The sequence below is a fragment of the Hyperolius riggenbachi genome, chromosome 2 (genome assembly GCF_040937935.1).
Source record: "Hyperolius riggenbachi isolate aHypRig1 chromosome 2, aHypRig1.pri, whole genome shotgun sequence".
NCBI classification, from domain to species: Eukaryota; Metazoa; Chordata; class Amphibia; order Anura; family Hyperoliidae; genus Hyperolius; species Hyperolius riggenbachi.
In genome coordinates, this window is record NC_090647.1 from 544,516,088 (window position 1) to 544,537,687 (window position 21,600).

Consider the following 21,600-nt stretch of genomic DNA (forward strand, 5'->3'; position numbering starts at 1 on the left):
ATGAGTAGACAATATAATTTATTTTAAAAATCTCCAGGCAAGCAACGCGTTTCACGGGTCAACAGCCCGTGAAACAGTTGGCGCTTCACTTTTGAATGACACAGTCGTGTATATCTCCAAAATTGATTGCCTGATGAAGCGGGCTGTTGACCCGTGAAACGCGTTGCTTGCCTGGAGATTTTTAAAATAAATTATATTGTCTACTCATATAAGACTCATTGGCTGGTCACTTTATACTTGAGGGTGGCAACCACCAACCCCCCTCCTTTTAAATTGTTTTTAAATATTTTACTCTAAATTGGCGCCTCTGTTACTTCTCATTCTCCATTGATCTAGTCCACCCTTGGTGGAGGGGGGTATCCCCGTTTCCTGTCTACAGAGAGCGACTTCTTATACCTGAGTGGGGTCAGGTCATAATTCTCCCCACCTGCATCTCCAGTGGTTGCCTCAGTGGTAACCCAGACTTGTGAGTATATTACTCGTTGTTGTTTTGTCTTGTTTCAATTACCAAGACGTACTGCACTATATTGGGCTCTCGGTTTCATATCTTTACATTTCTTCAGGGATTTTATCTGATTGCCATCTGGAGTCGGGAAGGACTTTTTCCCTTTTGGGGCTAATTGGACCATGCCTTGTAAGGGTTTTTCACCTTCCTCTGGATCAACAGGGATATGTGAGGGAGCAGGCTGGTGTTGTACTTTGTTCTCTGGTTGAACTCGATGGACGTATGTCTTTTTTCAACCCAAGTAACTATGTAACAAACAGTGGAAATTCACCAGGAACTGTCCGCCGGCGAACTGTTCGGGCCATCTCTTGTTGCTTTCTGTTTTGATATAATGATGACATTGCATCCATATAATCAGCGGACTGATATGTTTATTTCTGTCTCTATGAAAGTACAAGTGGAATGAAGATGAAGAATTTCTCTTCAGAGCCGTGCTGGCCTTTGTCATGCGAGCCCATGTGAACGATACAATTCAGTAAGTCGCAAATACCAGTTAAATGTATGTCCTCTGCAGGACCAGCTGGAAAATGAGTGTGGCAGAGAGCAAATGAATCTCCTATATTTCATTAACAGCAAAAGTATGCATGAAACATTTTATTTCACTATTTCATACTTACCATTATCAGCCAGCAGGTGGAGCACCTGAGTAGAAACTAGGAGGGGAACCATATGCTCCTTAAAGGGAACCTACATTGAAACAAGAAAAAAAAGTTTCACTTACCTGGGGTCACTATCAGCATCCTACAGCCACCCTGTGCCCACACTGTCACAGATCAAGTCTCTGGTCCCCCGCTGCCACTAAGTTTCAGTCTACCCAACTCAGCCATGAGGATGGCCGTGCGCTTGCTCGATCATGCTCCTGCCGTCGGGTGCGTCCTGTGCATGCACAGAAAGAGAAGGTCTTGTGCTGCGCATGCACACGGCGCTCCCAGCGATGGGAGATTGATTGGGGACACGCACGGAGGGCCATGACTGGCAAGTAGACAGGAATGATACTAAGTGACAGCAGGGGACTGGAGACTCGATCTGTGATGGCGTGGGCACCAGGCGGCTGCAGGGGACTGGTAGAAGCCCCAGGTAAGTGAAACTTTTTTTTCCTTGTTTTAATTTGGGTTTCCTTTAACATGTTCACTACTGTTTTGATATTTAAATTTTTTGCTTAGTGTGGTTTGCCCTCCGAAAACTGAAAGTACTTGCGATAGTTCAGATTTAAGTGCGTAACTGTGGTTACCCACAATGCACAGTGCTGAATATGCAAATGATCTCCCCTGAAGCACACCCGCGGCAGTGTGCAAGACAACAGCAGCAGCTGTGCTAGCAGGAGCAAGGTGCAGGTGATAATTGAAGAGCATGGTGACAGTCCGAGAGTTTCCTGTGGGCATAGAGGACGAAAGGCTGCTGCTTGTCCAGGGCATCAGTCAGGTCATGCATGTGTCTTCTCCCTGTTGATGTTCAGCGTCAGGGCTTTTTACTCGTACCTTGGAGCACCAGGTACGTTAGACTTGTTGCCTTCCTGAGCACCAGTTCACAGCTCCCATCACTGTCAACATCCGGACTCTGTTTATCTCAGCCCGCGGGTATTTTTCACCTTATGGATGAGACGAATTTTAACATTTCAGCACTCCTCCATTTCATTCCCTAATAACTTTGTCACCACTTATCACAATGAAATGATCTACAGTGGTGTGAAAAACTATTTGCCCCCTTCCTGATTTCTTATTCTTTTGCATGTTTGTCACACTTAAATGTTTCTGCTCATCAAAAACCGTTAACTATTAGTCAAAGATAACATAATTGAACACAAAATGCAGTTTTAAATGATGGTTTTTATTATTTAGTGAGAAAAAAAACTCAAAACCTACATGGCCCTGTGTGAAAAAGTGATTGCCCCCCCTTGTTAAAAAATAACTTAATTGTGGTTTATCACACCTGAGTTCAATTTCTGTAGTCACCCCCAGGCCTGATTGCTGCCACACCTGTTTCAATCAAGAAATCACTTAAATAGGAGCTATCTGACACAGAGAAGTAGACCAAAAGCACCTCAAAAGCTAGACATCATGCCAAGATCCAAAGAAATTCAGGAAAAAATGAGAACAAAAGTACTGTAATTGAGATCTATCAGTCTGGTAAAGGTAATAAAGCCATTTCTAAAGCTTTGGGACTCCAGCGAACCACAGTGAGAGCCATTATCCACAAATGGCAAAAACATGGAACAGTGATGAACCTTCCCAGGAGTGGCCGGCTGACCAATATTACCCCAAGAGCGCAGAGAAAACTCACTCGAGAGGCCACAAAAGACCCCAGGACAACATCTAAAGAACTGCAGGCCTCACTTGCCTCAATTACGGTCAGTGTTCACGACTCCACCATAAAAAAGAGACTGGGCAAAAACGGCCTGCATAGCAGATATCCAAGGCGCAAACCACTTTTAAGCAAAAAGAACATCAAGGCTCATCTCAATTTTGCTAAAAAACAATGATTGCCAAGACTTTTAGGAAATTACCTTGTGGACCGACGAGACAAAAGTTGAACTTTTTGGAAGGTGCGTGTCCCGTTACATCTGGCGTAGAAGTAACACAGCATTTCAGCAAAAGAACATCATACCAACAGTAAAATATGGTGGTGGTAGTGTGATGGTCTGGGGTTGTTTTGCTGCTTCAGGACATGGAAGGCTGGCTGTGATAGATGGAACCATGAATTCTACTGTCTACCAAAAAATCCTGAAGGAGAATGTCCGGCCATCAGGGGCGTAGCAATAGGGGTTGCAGAGGTTGCGACCGCATTGGGGCCCCAAATGGCCCTCCCTCAACTACAATATTAGCTCTCTATTGATCATGGGCTCATAATAATCACTTCTGTAGATACTTTGAATATTGGTAATCATTAACAAACTCTTCCCCATCCCCTTCTTGCATCTCTGACACTGTAGTTGCCATTGACAATTGTTATGTATAGGGCTTGGGGGGGCCCATGTAAAACTTGCACCGGGCCCACAGCTCCTTATCTACGCCACTGCCGGCCATCTGTTCGTCAACTCAGGCTGAAGCGATCTTGGGTGCTGCAGCAGGACAATGACCCAAAACACACCAGCAAATCCACCTCTGAATGGCTGAAGAAAAACAAAATGAAGACTTTGGAGTGGCCTAGTCAAAGTCCTGACCTGAATCCTATTGAGATGTTGTGGTATGACCTTAAAAAGGCGGTTCATGCTAGAAAACCCTCAAATAAAGCTGAATTACAACAATTTTGCAAAGATGAGAGGGCCAAAGTTCCTCCAGAGCGCTGTAAAAGACTCGTTGCAAGTTATCGCAAACGCTTGGTTGCAGTTATTGCTGCTAAGGGTGGCCCAACCAGTTATTAGGTTCAGGGGGCAATTTCTTTTTCACACAGGGCCATGTAGGTTTTGAGCTTTTTTTCTCACTAAATAATAAAAACCATCATTTAAAACTGCATTTTGTGTTCAATTATGTTTTCTTTGACTAATAGTTAACGGTTTTTGATGAGCAGAAACATTTAAGTGTGACAAACATGCAAAAGAATAAGAAATCAGGAAGGGGGCAAATAGTTTTTCACACCACTGTGTACCTTTTTGTTTTGCCACCAATTAGGCTTTCTTTAGGTGGTATATTTTGCTAAGAACCTCACATCCCAGCACCAGTAAAGGTTAATCTCTGCTGCCTCTACCCCCAACTTGGCTGCCGCCACTGCTGTTGCCCTGCATGCTGCCCTTAGTGCCTATAAGCAGGCAGCCACCACCGCTGGGCACCCACTGAGCAGGACCACAAGCTGCCAGCTCCTGCCCTGTAGACTGCCATGATTAATGCAGCTCTCCTCCAGTCTGTGCAAGCATCCTGTACAGGCAGGATCCAGACCAACTGTCATAGTCAGTATTAAACATACCGTAAGTACTCACATTTATTTATAAAATAGGTTACTGAAGATGAAACATTCTTGTTCTCAGTAGCAATATCAGTGGGATCAGAAAGGGAGGTTTTAGTAGAATTAGATTTGAATTCTTCCCCACTCTGTCCAAAACTAAAATTAAATAATCTGTCTGAAGTTTTGGGATTATACTCCCAAAACTAAAATATCAGTAGCTAGTCTTAGTTGCATAAAGGAACATTTGAAAGCATTCCCACGCATTTCCTGTGTGTAAAATGGTTTATAGTCACTGCAGAGAGCAGTAGAAGCTTGTTTATCTCTGGTCATTGGCAAAGGCAAAAATCTCCCTGTGCTTGTGTCTTCACTCGGCCCCCCTCCTTTCAGCTAAAGTGACTCAGATGTTGCCAGGGCGATGCGTCTATTCAGCAGAGGGAGGGGGCAGAGTGAAGACACAGGCACAGGGAGAATCTTGCCTATGCCAATGACAAGAGATAGTCAACCTCTGCTGCTCTCTGCAGTGAAAATAAATGATTTTATACACAGGGAATACTTGGGAATGCTTTGAAATGTTCTTTTATGTAACTGAGAGTAGTTACTGAAATTTTAGTTTTGGGAATATAATCCTACTTTAACCACTTCGGTCTGTCTGGACGGATATATCCGTCCAGATAGACTGCACAGCTGCTGCGGGGCAGCGCGTGCTCCCGCCACCTTTCGCTGCCCCTGAGATCAATGAATGGGAATACAGATCCCATTCATTGATCTGTGTTCCCCTAAGAAAAACCGACGGCTTTCTCTGGAAAGCCACGATTTTTCTGTGTCCCACGTCACCCCTTCTGTTCCTGCAAACGAGAGCACTCGCTTGCAGGACGGAAAATCAAAAACTCACAATAGTAAAACTACATCTACATTTTCTTTTAAATATACACAATAAATTTAATTTAAAATCCCCTGTTTACCTCCCCACTCCGAAAAACCCCAAATAAATTTTTTAATAAAAGAAAATTACAGTAAAAAAAAAAAAAAACAACAACAACAGTTACCTAAATGTCTGAACTTTTTAAATATGCAAGTTAAGTGAGTGTATTACTATACTTTTTTAAATTATAGGCTTGTAAATAGTGATGGACGCAAATTGAAAAAATGCACCTTTATTTCCAAATATAATATTGGCGCCATACATTGTGATAGGGACATAATTTTAACGGTGTAATAACGGGGACAAATGGGAAGGAAAATAAAATATGTGGGTTTTAATTATGGTAGCATGTAGTATTTTAAAGCTATAATGGCTGAAAACTGAGATATTATGACATTTTTTCAATTTTTTTTCTTAATATTCCCGTTAAAATGCATTTAGAAAAAAATAATTCTTAGCAAAATGTACCACCCAAAGAAAGCCTAATTGGTGGCAGAAAAAACAAGATACAGATCCATTAATTGTGATAAGTAGTGATAAAGTTATTGGCAAATGAATGGGAGGTGAACGTTGCTCGGATGCATAAGGTGAAACGACACTGTAGGATGAAGTGGTTGAAGTAAAACTTTTTTCTGCAGTACAAACACTTATTATAGTTTACCATTATTTTTGGATTATAAAATGAAAAAATGGGGAGAAAAAATCACAGTGTCTTATATGCCAAATACAGGGAGCCCCTAACTTACGAACGCCCGGTGGTGGCCATGCTCGGGGGAGGGCTGTCTGCATTTCTCTCCTCCCCCCTGGGGTGCAGCTGCGGTGCTCCTTGGCAGTGAGAGTGCTTGGAGCATTGCAATTGCTGCTCCCCTTTCTTGGGGGCATGGGAGGCCTGCACACGGCGCCCCGTTGAGATGCAAGCCAGTGATGATCATAATAAGCTAATTAAAACCCCCATACATGCTGTTATCACCAAAATTGCTACATACCCCCTTTCCCAGGAGAAATCTTCACCTTTACTCAAATAGATCTATGGGGGGGGGGGGGGGGGGTCTGTGTGGCTGATATTGTGGTGAAACCCCTCCCACGGTGTAACATGCCATGACAGTTTGCTGTTCTGTGAACCTCATTGCATTGTGGGAAATAACGGCTTTTTTCCAACTGTCAAACAAGCAGCATCTCCCTCTGTGCCTAGAACTCTCAGTAACAAACATTCCGTACAGATCACCTGGCAGAACTAAAAATGTCACCACCAGTGATACATTTCAGAATGTAAGTCAGGAAGAGGGAAGATTTTACAATGGACAAACAATGACTACATAATCTATAAATGAATATTGTAAAGCATAAGCAATTTTATTTATTATGTTATTTTCCCTACAGGTTCTCTTTATATGCTGCCGTCTGACTCGTGTTGCTGTTTTTGTTCTCAGGCTTTCAGACATCCTGATGTGCAATGTAACCGAAAGAATCTCCTTCAGTTTCGTGGTAACATCTCCTTCAGATAGATCACAGCCTATCGGCAAGGCCAGGGTGGCAAATGCTATAAGGTATTTCTCGAAAACTCCATAAGGAGGTACAATTGTTTGACATCACAATTTATACTGTGTCTGAAAGAAAATACTTGCATACAGTAGCTCCCAACTGCCCCTCTTTGGGAACACAGTCCCTCTGTCCCTCTTTCTTTCTCATTTGTCCCTCTTTCAGGACTGATGTAAAGACCAATGTAAATATACTGTATGTATTTTGTTTTTACTGTGAAATGTATTGACTCTAAAATGTATTCTCGTCTTTTAACCACCCTGGCGTTCTATTAAGATCGCCAGGGCAGCTGCATGAGGGTTTTTTTTAAATAAAAAAAAAAAATATTTCATGCAGCCAACTGAAAGTTGGCTGCATGAAAGCCCACTAGATGGCGCTCCGGAGGCGTTCTTCTGATCGCCTCCGGCGCCCGGAATAAACAAGGAAGGCCGCAATGAGCGGCCTTCCTTGTTTTGCTTAGATCGTCGCCATAGCGACGAGCGGAGTGACGTCATGGACGTCAGCCGACGTCCTGACGTCTGCCGCCTCCGATCCAGCCCTTAGCGCTGGCCGGAACTATTTGTTCCGGCTGCGCAGGGCTCAGGCGGCTGGGGGGACCCTCTTTCGCCGCTGCTCGCGGCGGATCGCCGCAGAGCGGCGGCGATCGGGCAGCACACGCGGCTGGCAAAGTGCCGGCTGCGTGTGCTGCTCTTTATTTCAGGTAAATCGGCCCAGCAGGGCCTGAGCGGCACCCTCTGGCGGTAATGGACGAGCTGAGCTCGTCCATACCGCTAAGGTGGTTAAACTGCTATACAGTCTTTCTCTTTTTTCAAATATTACCACTTCGCATCCAGACCTTGTTTCATCCTTATGGACCAGAGCAGTTTTGACATTTTAGCTTTGTTCCTGTTTAATCAGTAATAATGTTATCCCCGCTTATGACACCTAAATTAAAGGGACTCCGAGCAGTGCAGAAACTATGGGAAGATGCATATCATTTTAAAGCTCTCTTTCTCCTCTTTCCAATGATATATAAACCGCCGCCCTACGCATTTTAGTTTTCGCTATTTTCGCGATTGAAATTGCCGCGGCCGTGATTTCGATCGCGAAAATAGAGAAAACTAAAAGGCGTAGGGCAACGATTTAGGTGTCGTCAGAAAGAGGAGAAAGAGAGCTTTAAAATGATATCTATCTTTCCATAGTTACTTGTATTACACAGGACGACACTTTCCCCAGTGTCAGCACTCAGCAGCTCCATTCAGCAGAAAAAGTCGTCCTGTGTAATACAATATAACTATGGAAAGATGGATATCATTTTAAAGCTCTCTTTCTCCTCTTTCTTCTAAATCGTCGCCCTATGCCTTTTAGTTTTCTCTATTTTCGCGATCGAAGTCGCGGCCGCGGCAATTTCAATTGCGAAAATAGCGAAAACTAAAATGCGTAGGGCGGCGGTTTATATATCATTGGAAAGAGGAGAAAGAGAGCTTTAAAATGATATGCATCTTTCCATAGTTTCTGCACTGCTCGGAGTCCCTTTAAATATATATATTTTTTTTTTCAAGACTATTAGCTAAGACTATAGGCTTCATTGTATAACATTTTTTTCCCTCAAACTATTTTGCTTTCTATGCCTTTTAGTAGGAAAAACACAATATTTCTCAGTTTTACCAATTCCAGTTTCAAAATAAAAAGCGATATTGTAAATAAAAAAAACCACAAATTTTGTTTGGCTATTTCTAATGTTTATCACAAAACTTAGATTATGTTCCTGTCACAATTTATGGTATTTGATTCTTTTTCCCTATGAACTGAAAAAATAAAAGTATTTTTAATGGTAAAAATCAATCTTATTGGCTCAGGGTACACACATTCCCTTTCACCAATGAGTGCTGCAGCAGATAGTGCCGGAGGTTTTGCACAGGAGCAATGCCCAATCCTGCACAGCTGTGCTTCAGCTACACGACTTATATCCACGTCCTCATGGCTTAGATGAAGTCACAGAGGACATAGATATATTGTAGTGGTGGAAAAAGTGGTTATTATGAAGAAAAAGTAGTGATGATAAAATGTACACCTACATTGCTCCACTGCCACAACTCTTTATCATGTGACAATACTTATTTAATTTTCCTATAACTTATGTAGCTAAGTATTTTATTATTTTTACTACAAAAGACAATGAGTTTGTGTTGATCAATACAGAAAGGATGTATTAGAAGTTTTAGAACTGATCTTCGCTCTTGTAACTGTTTTACAGGCTTGAAAGGAACAGAATTAACAGCGCTTTTCTGGTGAATGACGATAGTCTGGAATTTATTGGTATTCCTGCGATTCTGACTGATAAAGTCACCTACAATCGGTCCTGGCTCATCGTGTTTGGAGTAGTCCTGGGCATCCTCGGAGTGGCGGCTATAATGTTTATCGTCTCAGCAATTAGAAACAAGAGGTAGGGTATCAACAGAAAAGGATTAAAGCGGATCCGAGATGAAAAACTAACTCTAGCAAGTAACTTGTCTATATACTGTTTCTTATCTAAAGTTTAGATAGTTTACACAGCAAATTTAGCTGCAAACAGCGTCAACAGTATATGATTATTTCTTCCTGTGATACGAGAGCAGCCATTATCTACTTGTTATCACACAGGCAAGCTGCTCTGCATCTCCACCCCTCAGCCTGTGAAAATTCCACTCCCCTCTCCACCCCCTTGCCTCTGAAATCTCTGGCTGGTAACGCCTTCTCCTCCTCCTGCCCAGACTGAGCTCCCATAAGCCCTTGCTACATGGGTCTCAAAGTGCCAAGGCAATGGAGAAGCTCAGAAGCTGTGGGCAAGGCTTATTTAGTTTATAGGGAATTAGGGTATTCAAACAAAAAATAAAAAGTATTTGGCTTGAGGAATGCCCTATAAACTATATGAAAAGAACACAATTATGCAATAAGTAAAAGTTTATCTAGGATGCACTTTAAGATCAACTGGGGTCCAAGGCAAGGTACTAAGTGCCTTTCCTTCCTCATACAGTCTTTTTGGTAAATTAAGGTGGGACAGTGGTCAGAGAAAGTAAAAGCTGAGGCTCTTGATGTCCATGGGAATGTCCTGCTAATTACAGTGGCACCTCGTATAAGAAATCACTAGACATCAAGAGGAGACAGGCTACTTAGGATAACACAGACCCCAACTTTACATCTACTGATAGTGCCCTCTAGTGGTTAACTACAAATCATGTGACACCTCAAGAAAGCTTTCATGCTGCCCCCTGCCAATGTTTTACCCTCCCACCACCACCACCACTTTGTGGTGTCCCCCACAGTCATATAACAAGAAGAGCAAGAGTAACCTCTCCCTTGCCCCATAACAATTCTGGCCACCATTTCCCATCTATAGTAAGTGCAGTCACCTTAAAGAGGAACTTCAGCCTAAACAAAGATACTGTCATTAAGTTACATTAGTTATGTTAATTAAAATAGATAGGTAATATAATCTCTTACCCACCCTGTTTTAAAAGAACAGGCAAATGTTTGATTTCATGAGGGCAGCCATCTTTTTGGTTGAAAGGAGGTGACAGGGAGCATGAGACACAGTTCCAACTGTCCTGTGTGCTGAGACACAGTTCCAACTGTCCTGTGTGCTGATCACCCCTCCCAGTTGCTAGACAACGTGAATAATAACATAGGAAATCCCATTATGCTTTGCACAGCATCAGGGGAAAAAAGCCCGGGCAGTTTTCTTGGATGGGTGGAGCTTAGCTAAAAATACAGCTAAAAATGAGGCTTAGGTAAGAAAAACAAAGTTCAGATGCTGTGAAACTGTTAAAGAAACACCAAGCCATTTCAGTTCTGCTGAGTAGATTTTTAGTCCGGAGGTTTAGGAACTCCAGTGAAAATAATGTAATAAAAAAGTGCTTTAATTTTACAATAATGATGTATAAATGATTAAGTCAGTGTTTGCTCATTGTAAAATATTTCCTCTCCCTGATTTACATTATGGCATTTATCACATGGGGACATTTTTACTGCTGGCAGGTAATGTCGCTGGAAGGCGATGCTGCTTGCTTTTTTGGCAGTTGGAAACAGCTGTTATATTCCACAATGCAACAAGGCTCCTACAGTGTGATGTCAGTACCTCAGTGCTGTGAGGCGCTGACATCATTTATGGAAGAGGTTTCACCACAATATCAGTCATACAGAGCCCCCCTGGCCCCTGATGATCCGTTTGAGAAAAGGAATAGATTTTGCATGGGAAAGGGGGTATCAGCTACTGATTGGGATGAAGTTCAATTCTTGGTTACAGTTTCTCTTTAAAGGGAACCTAAACTGAGAGGGATATGGGTGTTTCCTTTCAACCAATACCATTTGCTTGGCAGTCCTGCTGATCTCTTTGTCTGCAGTAGTGGAGGAATCACACACCTGAAACAAGCATGCAGCTAATCCAGTCTGACTTCAGTCAGAGCACCTGATCTGCATGCTTGTTGAGGGGCTGTGGCTATAAGTATTAGAGACACAGGATCAGCAGGAGAGTCAGGCAACTGGTATTATTTTAAAAGGAAAAAAACACATATCCTTCTCAGTGTAGGTTCCTTTTAACTAGCTCTCCTTCCCCACTAGCAAATGCAGCCACCTTTGCCCTCATAACAAGTGCTGCCAAGTGCCAACCTTAGCCCCAACTCCATCAGAAGTGCTTTTAAATATCAAAAACTAGTACTAGGGAAAGTAATATGCAAAATGTGGTCCTATGGGATCAGCAAGACCCTCACACATGTGTTTGATTAAGTTCCTTGACTTTTGGATGATATATACCAAATGGTTATTTTACACTGACTAAAGTACGTTTTATAATTTATATTACAACTAGTAGACCTAAGCCCGTTTAAAAACGGGCTCTAGGTCTGTGATTCTAGGCGCGTGCGCCCGCCACCCGCCGCGCCATCCCGCCACCGTGCGCAACCGGCGCGTGCGCACACGCTACACAACATCCGGCCACCCGCTCACCAGCCGCACATCCGGCCGCCCGCTCACAAGCTACACACCCGGCCACCCGCTCACCAGCCGTACATCCGGCCACCCGCTCGCCAGCCGCACACCCGGCCGCCCGCTCACACGCTACACACCCGGCCACCCGCTCACCAGCCGCACACCCGCTCACCAGCCGCACACCCGGCCACCCGCTCACCAGCCGCACATCCGGCCACCCGCTCACCAGCCGCACACCCGGCCACCCGCTCGCCAGCCGCACACCCGGCCGCCCGCTCACACGCTACACACCCGGCCACCCGCTCACCAGCCGCACACCCGGCCACCCGCTCACCAGCCGCACATCCGGCCACCCGCTCGCCAGCCGCACACCCGACCACCCGCTCGCGAGCCGCACATCCGGCCACCCGCTCACCAGCCGCACACCCGGCCACCCGCTCACCAGCCGCACATCCGGCCACCCGCTCACCAGCCGCACATCCGGCCACCCGCTCGCCAGCCGCACATCCGGCCACCCGCTCGCCAGCCGCACATCCGGCCACCCGCTCGCCAGCCGCACACCCGGCCACCCGCTCGCCAGCCGCACATCCGGCCACCCGCTCACCAGCCGCACACCCGGCCACCCGCTCACCAGCCGCACATCCGGCCACCCGCTCACCAGCCGCACACTCGGCCACTCGCTCACCAGCCGCACATCCGGCCACCCGCTCACCAGCCGCACATCCGGCCACCCGCTCACCAGCCGCACATCCGGCCACCCGCTCACCAGCCGCACATCCGGCCACCCGCTCACCAGCCGCACATCCGGCCACCCGCTCACCAGCCGCACATCCGGCCACCCGCTCACCAGCCGCACATCCGGCCACCCGCTCACCAGCCGCACATCCGGCCACCCGCTCACCAGCCGCACACCCGGCCACCCGCTCACCAGCCGCACATCCGGCCACCCGCTCACCAGCCGCACACTCGGCCACTCGCTCACCAGCCGCACACCCGGCCACCCGCTCACCAGCCGCACATCCGGCCACCCGCTCACCAGCCGCACATCCGGCCACCCGCTCACCAGCCGCACATCCGGCCACCCGCTCACACGCCGCACACCCGGCCGCCCGCTCACACACCGCACACCTGGCCGCCCGCTCACACGCCGCACACCCGGCCGCCCGCTCACACGCCGCACACCCGGCCGCCCGCTCACACGCCGCCCGCTCGGCTCCCTGTTCCCGTCCTCCTGTCTCTGTGAGGCTGGGTCCGTGGTGTGCACATGCGCAGTAACAAAAAGCACGGACAACGCTACACAGAGACAGGTGTACGCAGGGACATAGGGGTTTTATTATATAGGATGATTGGCGTCCATAGGATGATAGGACCACATTTTTCCTATGACAAATGCTGTCCTCTTCCCCATAATAGTTGTGGCCACCATACCTTAATAAGGAGTGTAGCCAATAGTACAGTCCATTTCCTTTACTTTACCTAATGACCTTCTCCCTGGCCACTCTGCCCACTGTCCTCTCCATTCTCAGCTGTTCTGCTTGGTCTCTCTTAGCCCTGTTTGTCTTTGTGATCCTAGGTGGTTCCCAATCCTCTGTATTCAGGTTTCAGTAGTGCTGCTGGCTTTTGGAATTGTTATGACATTGGCCTCAATTCACTAAGCTTATCTCCTGTCCTTAATAACGAAACGTTATTAAGGACGTTAGAAACGTTAGAAACTATAGTTATCACCATGGTGATAAGGCATGTCGTATTCAGGAAACATTTTACCTCAGGCAAACCTAAAGTTAACTCTTGTGTCTTTAACCCCCTTGGCGGTATGAAAAATACCGCCAGGGGGAAGCGCAACAGTTTTTTTTTAATTTTTTTTTTTTTTTTATCATGTAGCGAGCCGAGGGCTCGCTACATGATAGCCGCTGCTCAGCGGCATCCCCCCAGCCCCGCCGATCGCCTCCGGCGATAGGCGATCAGGAAATCCCGTTCAAAGAACGGGATTTCCTGGAGGGCTTCCCCCGTCGCCATGGTGACGGGGCGGGATGACGTCACCGACGTCAGCGACGTCGGGACGTCATTGGGAGTCCCGATCCACCCCTCGGCGCTGCCTGGCACTGATTGGCCAGGCAGCGCTCGGGGTCTGGGGGGGGGGGGGGCCGCGCGCCGCACCGGATAGCGGCGATCGGGCGCGCGGCGGCGGCGATCGGGGTGCTGGCGCAGCTAGCAAAGTGCTAGCTGCGTCCAGCAAAAAAAAAAATAAGTAAATCGGCCCAGCAGGGCCTGAGCGGCACCCTCCGGCGGCTTACCCCGTGTCACACACGGGGTTACCGCCAAGGAGGTTAAGTTACCTCTTCAATCCTTAAAATAACTCCAACATTCTAAAGTTAAAGACAGGCTGTTAATTAACTGCGTGTGTAAATAACTACAGAGGAGGTAACTTAAGGAATGAAGAGATAAGATAAATCTCTCACTGTGTGGAGGTAAGTTTTCTCTTGCCTTCTTATCTCCATCATGATCTTAGTGAATTGAGGCCATTGTTCATTCCTGTCTTGGAAAATACCTCACTATTTTTAAAAAGAGGAAAGCCAAATCTACCCAGTGAAAATGGGCTGAGTTCTCTAATTATGAACTTCGAGTTTAGCTCGGGTTTACTGCCCCTGGCTTGTTTTTTCCATCCCGAGCTGAACTCGTGATTACCGCTAAGGAGGTTAAGTCTAGTTACGCCCCTGATGGCATAGTTACTTAATAGAGGCGGGCAACACATATTCTTAATCAGTCTCAGGCAAGAAGCAGTACAGCCTGCACAATGGTGAAGATTGTGTCTCGAGATATAATGAGTTTTTTCGTCTTTTGTTCTCACTACTTTAGTTTGAGAGTCTCATTAGAAATAACGATCAGGAAAGCACAATTAGCCACCAATAGCTGTAGATCATCGTTATTGCTTCATATCAAACAAACATGAACCTATTCCAAGTTCACAAAACATAATAAAATGTTATTAGAGTTAATGATTTCCGAGCGTAGATATCGCCAGTAACCGTGTCATAAACGCCTGAGATAGGTATTATTCATGATCAGGACTTTCTTATCTAGTGATTCATAAGAAATGTTCTGTGCATTGCTTATGGAATAAGGCTTCTCAGTACACCCGGTACAAGGTTCAAGGGGAAAAATACAGGTTATCCCGAAGGTACATTTAATATTCCAAAATCTTGAGGTCTGGAAAGAACTTGCAAGCTCTGATGACGAGCCTGAGGTGCAGGGCCGGAGTTCTGGAAAGGTCACATAGGCCTGGGCATTGGGTGGCTGTAGCCCAAGGGGGAACCTGGTCATTGCAAAGAGGTTGATGCATGTGAAAGGAGGCTGCAAATGGGGAGCAACACACAAAAAAGGAAAGCTTTTGTCCAAGGGGCTGTTCTTGGAAAGGAGGTGCAGCAGCACAGAGATGTTACACATGGAAGAGGGGGCTGCACATGGAATGGGAGGGGGCTGCACATGGAATGGGTGGGGCGCTGCTGCACAAGGAAGGGGAGTCACAACATACTTAGCCTAGGGGCAGAAAAAGTATAAATCCAGCCTTGCTGAGGTGGCCTTGTCAACATAAAAGTATGTTCACACCATGCCTGTGTCTGGTCTGTTCCCTGTTTTAGAACTATCTGATGTAACAGGGATGCAGGGGCGCCAGAACAAAAATGTCTAAAAAAGTTTAAAATTTGTGGAGGCAGTGGTGGACTTACCTCCTCCAAACAGACACAAGATATGCCAACAAAGTTTAGCAGAACAAATCTATATACATACTCCAGGGGAAATGCAACACGTTTCACAGGTATGACCTCGCTTCATCAGGCAATACAACAATAACAATAATATTTATATAGCGCTTTTCTCCCTGGGGACTCAAAGCGCTGTGACCCTGCATTATGCAGTCTCAAAGGCTCGGGAAAAGAGGTGCATTTTTAGCCTTTTTTTAAAGCTGTCCAGAGAGGGAGCCTCTCGTACTGATTGTGGAAGTTAGTTCCATAGAGTAGGGGCTGCATAGGAAAAGGCCCGAGCACCAAATGTTAAGTGTACCCTGGGAATAACCAGCTTCATCTTGTTGGCAGAGCGGAGGGTGCGTGGAGGGGCATAAAGTTCCAATAGATCTGCTATGTATTTGGGTCCCATGTGGTGTAGAGCCTTGAATGTCAGCAGGCAGATCTTAAAATTGATTCTCCATTTTACTGGTAACCAGTGAAGAGTTTGCAGTACTGGGGTGATGTGTGAGCTGCGGGGGGCATTGGCTAGGAGTCTGGCTGCAGCATTCTGTACTAGCTGTAAGGGGCGCAGAACCTTTTCTGTAGATCCGATGAACAGAGCGTTGCAGTAGTCTAGGGGGGAGGATACAAATGCATGAACCAGGGCAGGTAGGTCTTCAGCTGGGATAAGGTGTTTGATTTTCGCTATATTTCTTAGATGCAAGAAGGAAGACTTGACGACAGCTGATACCTGCTGTCTGAGTTTTAGATTTCCATCCAGGATCACCCCAAGGTTTCGCACAGAGTCTTTATACTGTACAGTATCTCCCCCAATTGCTAGTTTGAGGTGGTGAGCGTTTTGAACTTTATCCATCATGTGTGGACCACCTACCACCAACACCTCTGTTTTGTCAGAGTTCAGCCTCAGCCAGCTGGTGTTCATCCAATTTTGTAAATCCACTAGACACGCATTTATGGATGCTGATGGGTCTTGGGTGCCAGGCTTGAAGGACAGATACAGTTGTGTGTCATCTGCATAACAATGGTATCCTAGGCCATAGTTCTGGATTATTTTGCCCAGTGGGAGCATGTAGACTGCAAAGAGTAATGGTGATAGTACAGAACCCTGTGGAACTATATAGGGAAGTGGCACTGGATTTGAGTAGTGTGTGCCCAAACATACTTGCTGTGTCCTGCCAGATAGGAAGGTCTGAAACCAGCTATGAACAGTACCCCTTAGGTAGGTAGGTAGGCCTGATGACGTGAGGTCATACCTGCAAAACGTGTTGCATTTTCCCATGGAGTAGGTAAATACATTTGTTCTGCTAAACTTTATTGGCATATCTTGTGTCTGTTTGGAGGAGGTAAGACCACCACTGTCTCCACAAATTGTAAACTATTTAGACATTTTTATTCTCCTGGCGCCTCTGTATCCCTGTTACATTGTTCTAAGTCCACCCTTGGTGGAGGGAAGTCATCCCCCTTTTTTCCTGATCTACAGAGAGTGACTTAATACTAAGTGGGGACAGGTCTAATCTCCCCACCTGCTATTACAGTGCTTGCCTTTGAGGTAGCTTTGTGAGTATATCTGTATTTACTCTATCAACTTCATCCCATGTTACCAGTACATACTATACTATATTTGGCTCTTGGTGTCCCTATCTTTGATCTTAGAACTGCCTGATGTCAATCTTCATCTGTCCATCAGAGGTCACTCATTAATACCAGAGGCACCGAGGCAAGGTCAGAGCAGGCCATATCTAGGGTGGTCATAATCATAAACATTGCTGTCCACCAATAGCAAGCATTAGCCAAAGTGGCCACAACCATTACAGACCATTATCGGCTGATGTTGTCCCACTAGTATGTGCCAATGCATGCAAAAGATGAGGAAGGTGAGTACAGTTTCCATAAAAAGACAATGCCTAACCAACACTCATGCACAAAGATGTGCCAGAGGTAATTTAAATAGAGCAATAATGGTTTGATCCAACGTTTTTCTTGTGACGTCATTCCCACACTGCTCCCCCCCCCCCCCCTTGCAAAGAGCAGAATACTTCACTCACGTGCAAGTGAGTGACGTGTTTGCACAGCCTCAACCCTGCAATGATGCCCCGGGGATTGAGCCATTGGATGACATTAATTGAGCGTGTGTACGGGCCTTTCATTGCAACCTTTGGAAAACTTTTTTACAAAGATTATCCACAGATGAACTGTGATCTTTCATTTTCCAAAGACTTTTATCTCACTTGTGTATGCAGCTTATAGGGGCCCATACATCAGACGATGGATGGGTAGATCGACCAAGAGACAAATCTCTCTCTGATGGAATAGGATTGGAGAGAGATCTGTTTCCTGCCCATACACCACAGACCGATTCCTGATCAATTTGAAGCTGAAATCTGGAATCGGCCTTGTGATGCCGCATCTGCTGCCTTGCCGGCCTGCCAATGTCCCCCTAATGTTAAATATACCCCAGTGCACTATACATTACCTGTTCATGTCCACCACTGGCTCCCGGGGCCCATCCTTCATCCATACACGCACCCAATATGGTTGCCGTCACACACATGCCCACATGTACACCGGCAACCACATTGGCGCGTGTATGGATGGAGAATGGGGTCCGGAGTCAGCGGCGGACATGGACAGGTAATGGGCACCGGGACAGGGGCACATTGAACATTAGGGGGGGGGGGGGCAGTGTAGGGACATCGCTTTTCCCGATATCGCTCACTGTTACCGATGCGCACCCAATTGACACGAAAACCAGTCATCTTGCAACGTGTCCAGTTGACTTGCTCCGCCAGAAATTGGTCGCATCGTTGATCGGGCATGCACTGGGCGGCAACGATTTTCATCCAATTCAATAATAATTATCGAATCGGGTGGTCAATCAGCTACCAAGTCACTAGATGTGTGGGTAACTTAACAGTACCATATATGACAGAATCTTCACAATGTTCCAAGTCCCAGTGAATCTTTGTGTTATTTTGAATTTAAAGAGGAACTCCAGTGAAAATAATGTAATTAAAATATATATATATATATATATACATATATATATATATATATATATATATATATATATATATATATATATATATATATATATATATATATATAAATTATTTAGTCAGTGTTTACTTATTGTAAAATATTTCCTCTCCCTGATCTACATTCTGACATTTATCACATGGTGACATTTTTACTGTTAACAGGTGATGTCAGTGGAAGGAGATGCTGCTTGCTTTTTTGGCAGGTGGAAACAGCTGTTATTTCCCACAATGCAACAAGGCTCCCACAGTGTGATGTCAGAACCATGGTCCTGACATTACACTGTGGGAGGGGTTTCACCACAATATCAGCCATACAGAACCCCTGATGATCCGTTTGTCCGTTTGTGGAAAGGAAAAGATTTTGGGAACATGAGAAAGGGGGTATCAGCTACTGATTGGAATGAAGTTAAATTCTTGGTTACGGTTTCTCTTTAAAGAAAATGGCTTATCTAGCAGATTGAGTTATTTCAAATTAATTTAAACTAAATTCATGTCAATTATTTTTTTTTATTTTCTAATAAAAGTGGAGGTTATCTTTAAGTTTATTTGCAATTGTCCTTCAGAAAGAAAAACAAAACTGCGTCTGCAGCTGAACAAGAACAAGAAGAATCTGATGGTGAACTAAAATACGTGGAATCGGTGGAAAATGGATCTCTTTATGACACCACAATAAATGTTCATGCTGGAGGAGTGGACAATGAGGCCTATGATGACATCACTCCTCTGTAGACTGAAATGTATATATTTTTGTATTGGCTGTGGAGGAACACCCGGCTGGTAGAGAACCGTTATTGGCCATAATAATGTAACTTGGTACAGGAGATGTGCAATGAAGCTGTACTGATTGCAAACAGCCAATCATATGCAAAATATTTTGCATGTTTGCAATGAACACCACCCTGCTTCACAGGTGTTCTCAGTGTATCATACCAAATGGATCATGTGACAGAAAATTTCCTAAGTTAATATATAAGTTGTTGTTTAAGATGTCTGGATATTTATAGCTTATTTTTCGGATTTTGTTTTATTCAGCTCCTAGAGTGCTGCCCACACTTCCCAACATATTAAGGGTACTCCCTTACACCTATAAAGAAGACCCCATCATACTAATTTTGCAGGATCTACATCCCCATGATCTCTTCCTCAGTCTCTTGGGTCATACTGTCTTCCATAGTCCACCTACAGAAGATGCTAGTATCCCAGGTCAGAAAACATCACTTTTGCCAGGAGTAATGTATTTTTTTTTTTTTTTGGTGAGTGGCATTTATTTGTATCCATACTAAAATCCAGTGTCTGGTTATTGTTATATAAAATTATTTTTACTGTATTCAGTGACTGTCTTTCACCAACAACTTTCTTTCTGCCTTGTCCTGTACAGCCAGAGCCTGACTCTTGTATGACTGCTTTGTGAATGGAGCAAGTCAGAGGAAAATCTCGCTAGCTTTACCATTGATTGAGCTTATCTCATTTTTCTCTTAAAGAACAGGAGACACCCATGCTAACCTAGAAATAAAAAGCACATATATAAGTAGATTAAATACTAGTTCTACTTACATAACAGATGTATTGTGCTATCCACGTAATTATTCCTGTGAATCTTATAAAGGAAAAGCAGAGAATCCTATTCTAGACAGTTTCCATCTTGGTTACCTTTGAATGAAGCTAATCCTGACATCATTTCCTCCCTCGCTCTTTTTTCTTGCTACCGTAATTGTGTATTCGGTACCCGCCCTCCTCCCAGAGTCTTCAGACCCTCCCACTGAGGTCTATAGAGGAAGTGCATGGTCTTATGTCATTAGAAGGAGGGGGAAATAAAGGGAAGAGGAGGAATATATTATAGATAAAAAGACCTTCCCCCCAGCATGCAACTGTTTTGCCTGCTGATGGCAATGGCAATTAAAGGGGCTGTGCTACTAAGGTATGGGATAAACCAAACCATAACAGCAGAAAAAGTTTTGAATGCAGGATTAGCATCTTTATCACTTAATATACTTAGACCAGTTGCTGTTGAAATATGATTTTTATGGTGACAATCGCGCTTTAAGGTGCCCAAACATTTCTCAAGTTGACGGCCGGTGGACCATCCCATTTGATAATTATTTCCGAATCAGGTGAAAATCTGTGCCGCCGAGAGCACGCCCGATCCACGATGTGACCAATTTTGGGCCGAAATTAATTGCATTTATCGATCAGACATGCTGCAAGATGTCAGGCCCTCGTGGTCAATCGTGTATGTGGTGGTAGCGGATAGTGATATCGAGATGAGCGGCGAAACTCCCGGCCCTGCTTCCCCAGTGTATAAATGTACCCTCTCTTGTGTGCATTTATACATTACCTGTCCTGTGTTGCCCACTGTGCAGTGTCCATCCATCCATCATCAGGCCCCCCGCTCTTGCACTAGCTGTATACACACAGCGCGTGGATGTGTACTGTGCGCAGAAGGTATTTATACTACTAACGGAAGAGCGCGGGGGGGGTCCTGAAGACAGATGGGCACTGTGCGGTGGGCGACACAGGACGGGTAATGTATAAATGCACACACGGGGGGAAGGGGGGGGGGTACATTTATACACTGGGAGGGGGGCAGCAGTAAGGCGGCAGACGCAGCGGACTCCCTGCTCGCTGCACACTTTTTTGGCAGTTGGAAGGAGCAACTGCCATTCACTAAGTAATTTTGAAGATAAACAAAACCCTGAGAATCCCCATGAGGTGATGGGCTAGTTGAAAACCTGTCGGTTCTGCCAGATTTCTACTACGTACTGTAAGTGACAGCAACATAGGAGAAAACAAATTTATGGCTCATTTTACTCTGGAAAAAATGTACTTCTTATTTGTATGTGTGTACATGTATTTTAAAGGGCAACTGAAGTGAGAGAGATGTGGAGGCTGCCATATTTATTTAATTTTAAAGAGAAACTCCGACCAAGAATTTAACTTTATCCCAATCAGTAGCTGATACCCCCTTTTACATGAGAAATCTATTCCTTTTCACAAACAGACCATCAGGGGGCGCTGTATGGCTGATATTGT

The 21,600-nt window shown here is 45.2% G+C and overlaps 1 protein-coding gene across 1 annotated transcript in view; it reads left to right on the forward strand.

The window, feature by feature from the left end:
* The window catches only part of CLTRN (collectrin, amino acid transport regulator), a 61,718-nt gene extending 40,751 nt beyond the window's left edge, over positions 1–20,967 (forward strand). The window contains exons 3-6 of the mRNA XM_068270792.1: positions 898–980; positions 6,737–6,853; positions 9,082–9,270; positions 19,134–20,967. Of these exons, the coding sequence (XP_068126893.1) occupies positions 898–980; positions 6,737–6,853; positions 9,082–9,270; positions 19,134–19,299 (555 nt within the window). The 3' untranslated portion in view covers positions 19,300–20,967. The remainder of the gene's footprint in view (positions 1–897; positions 981–6,736; positions 6,854–9,081; positions 9,271–19,133) is intronic.
* The last annotated feature ends 633 nt before the right edge of the window (positions 20,968–21,600 follow it).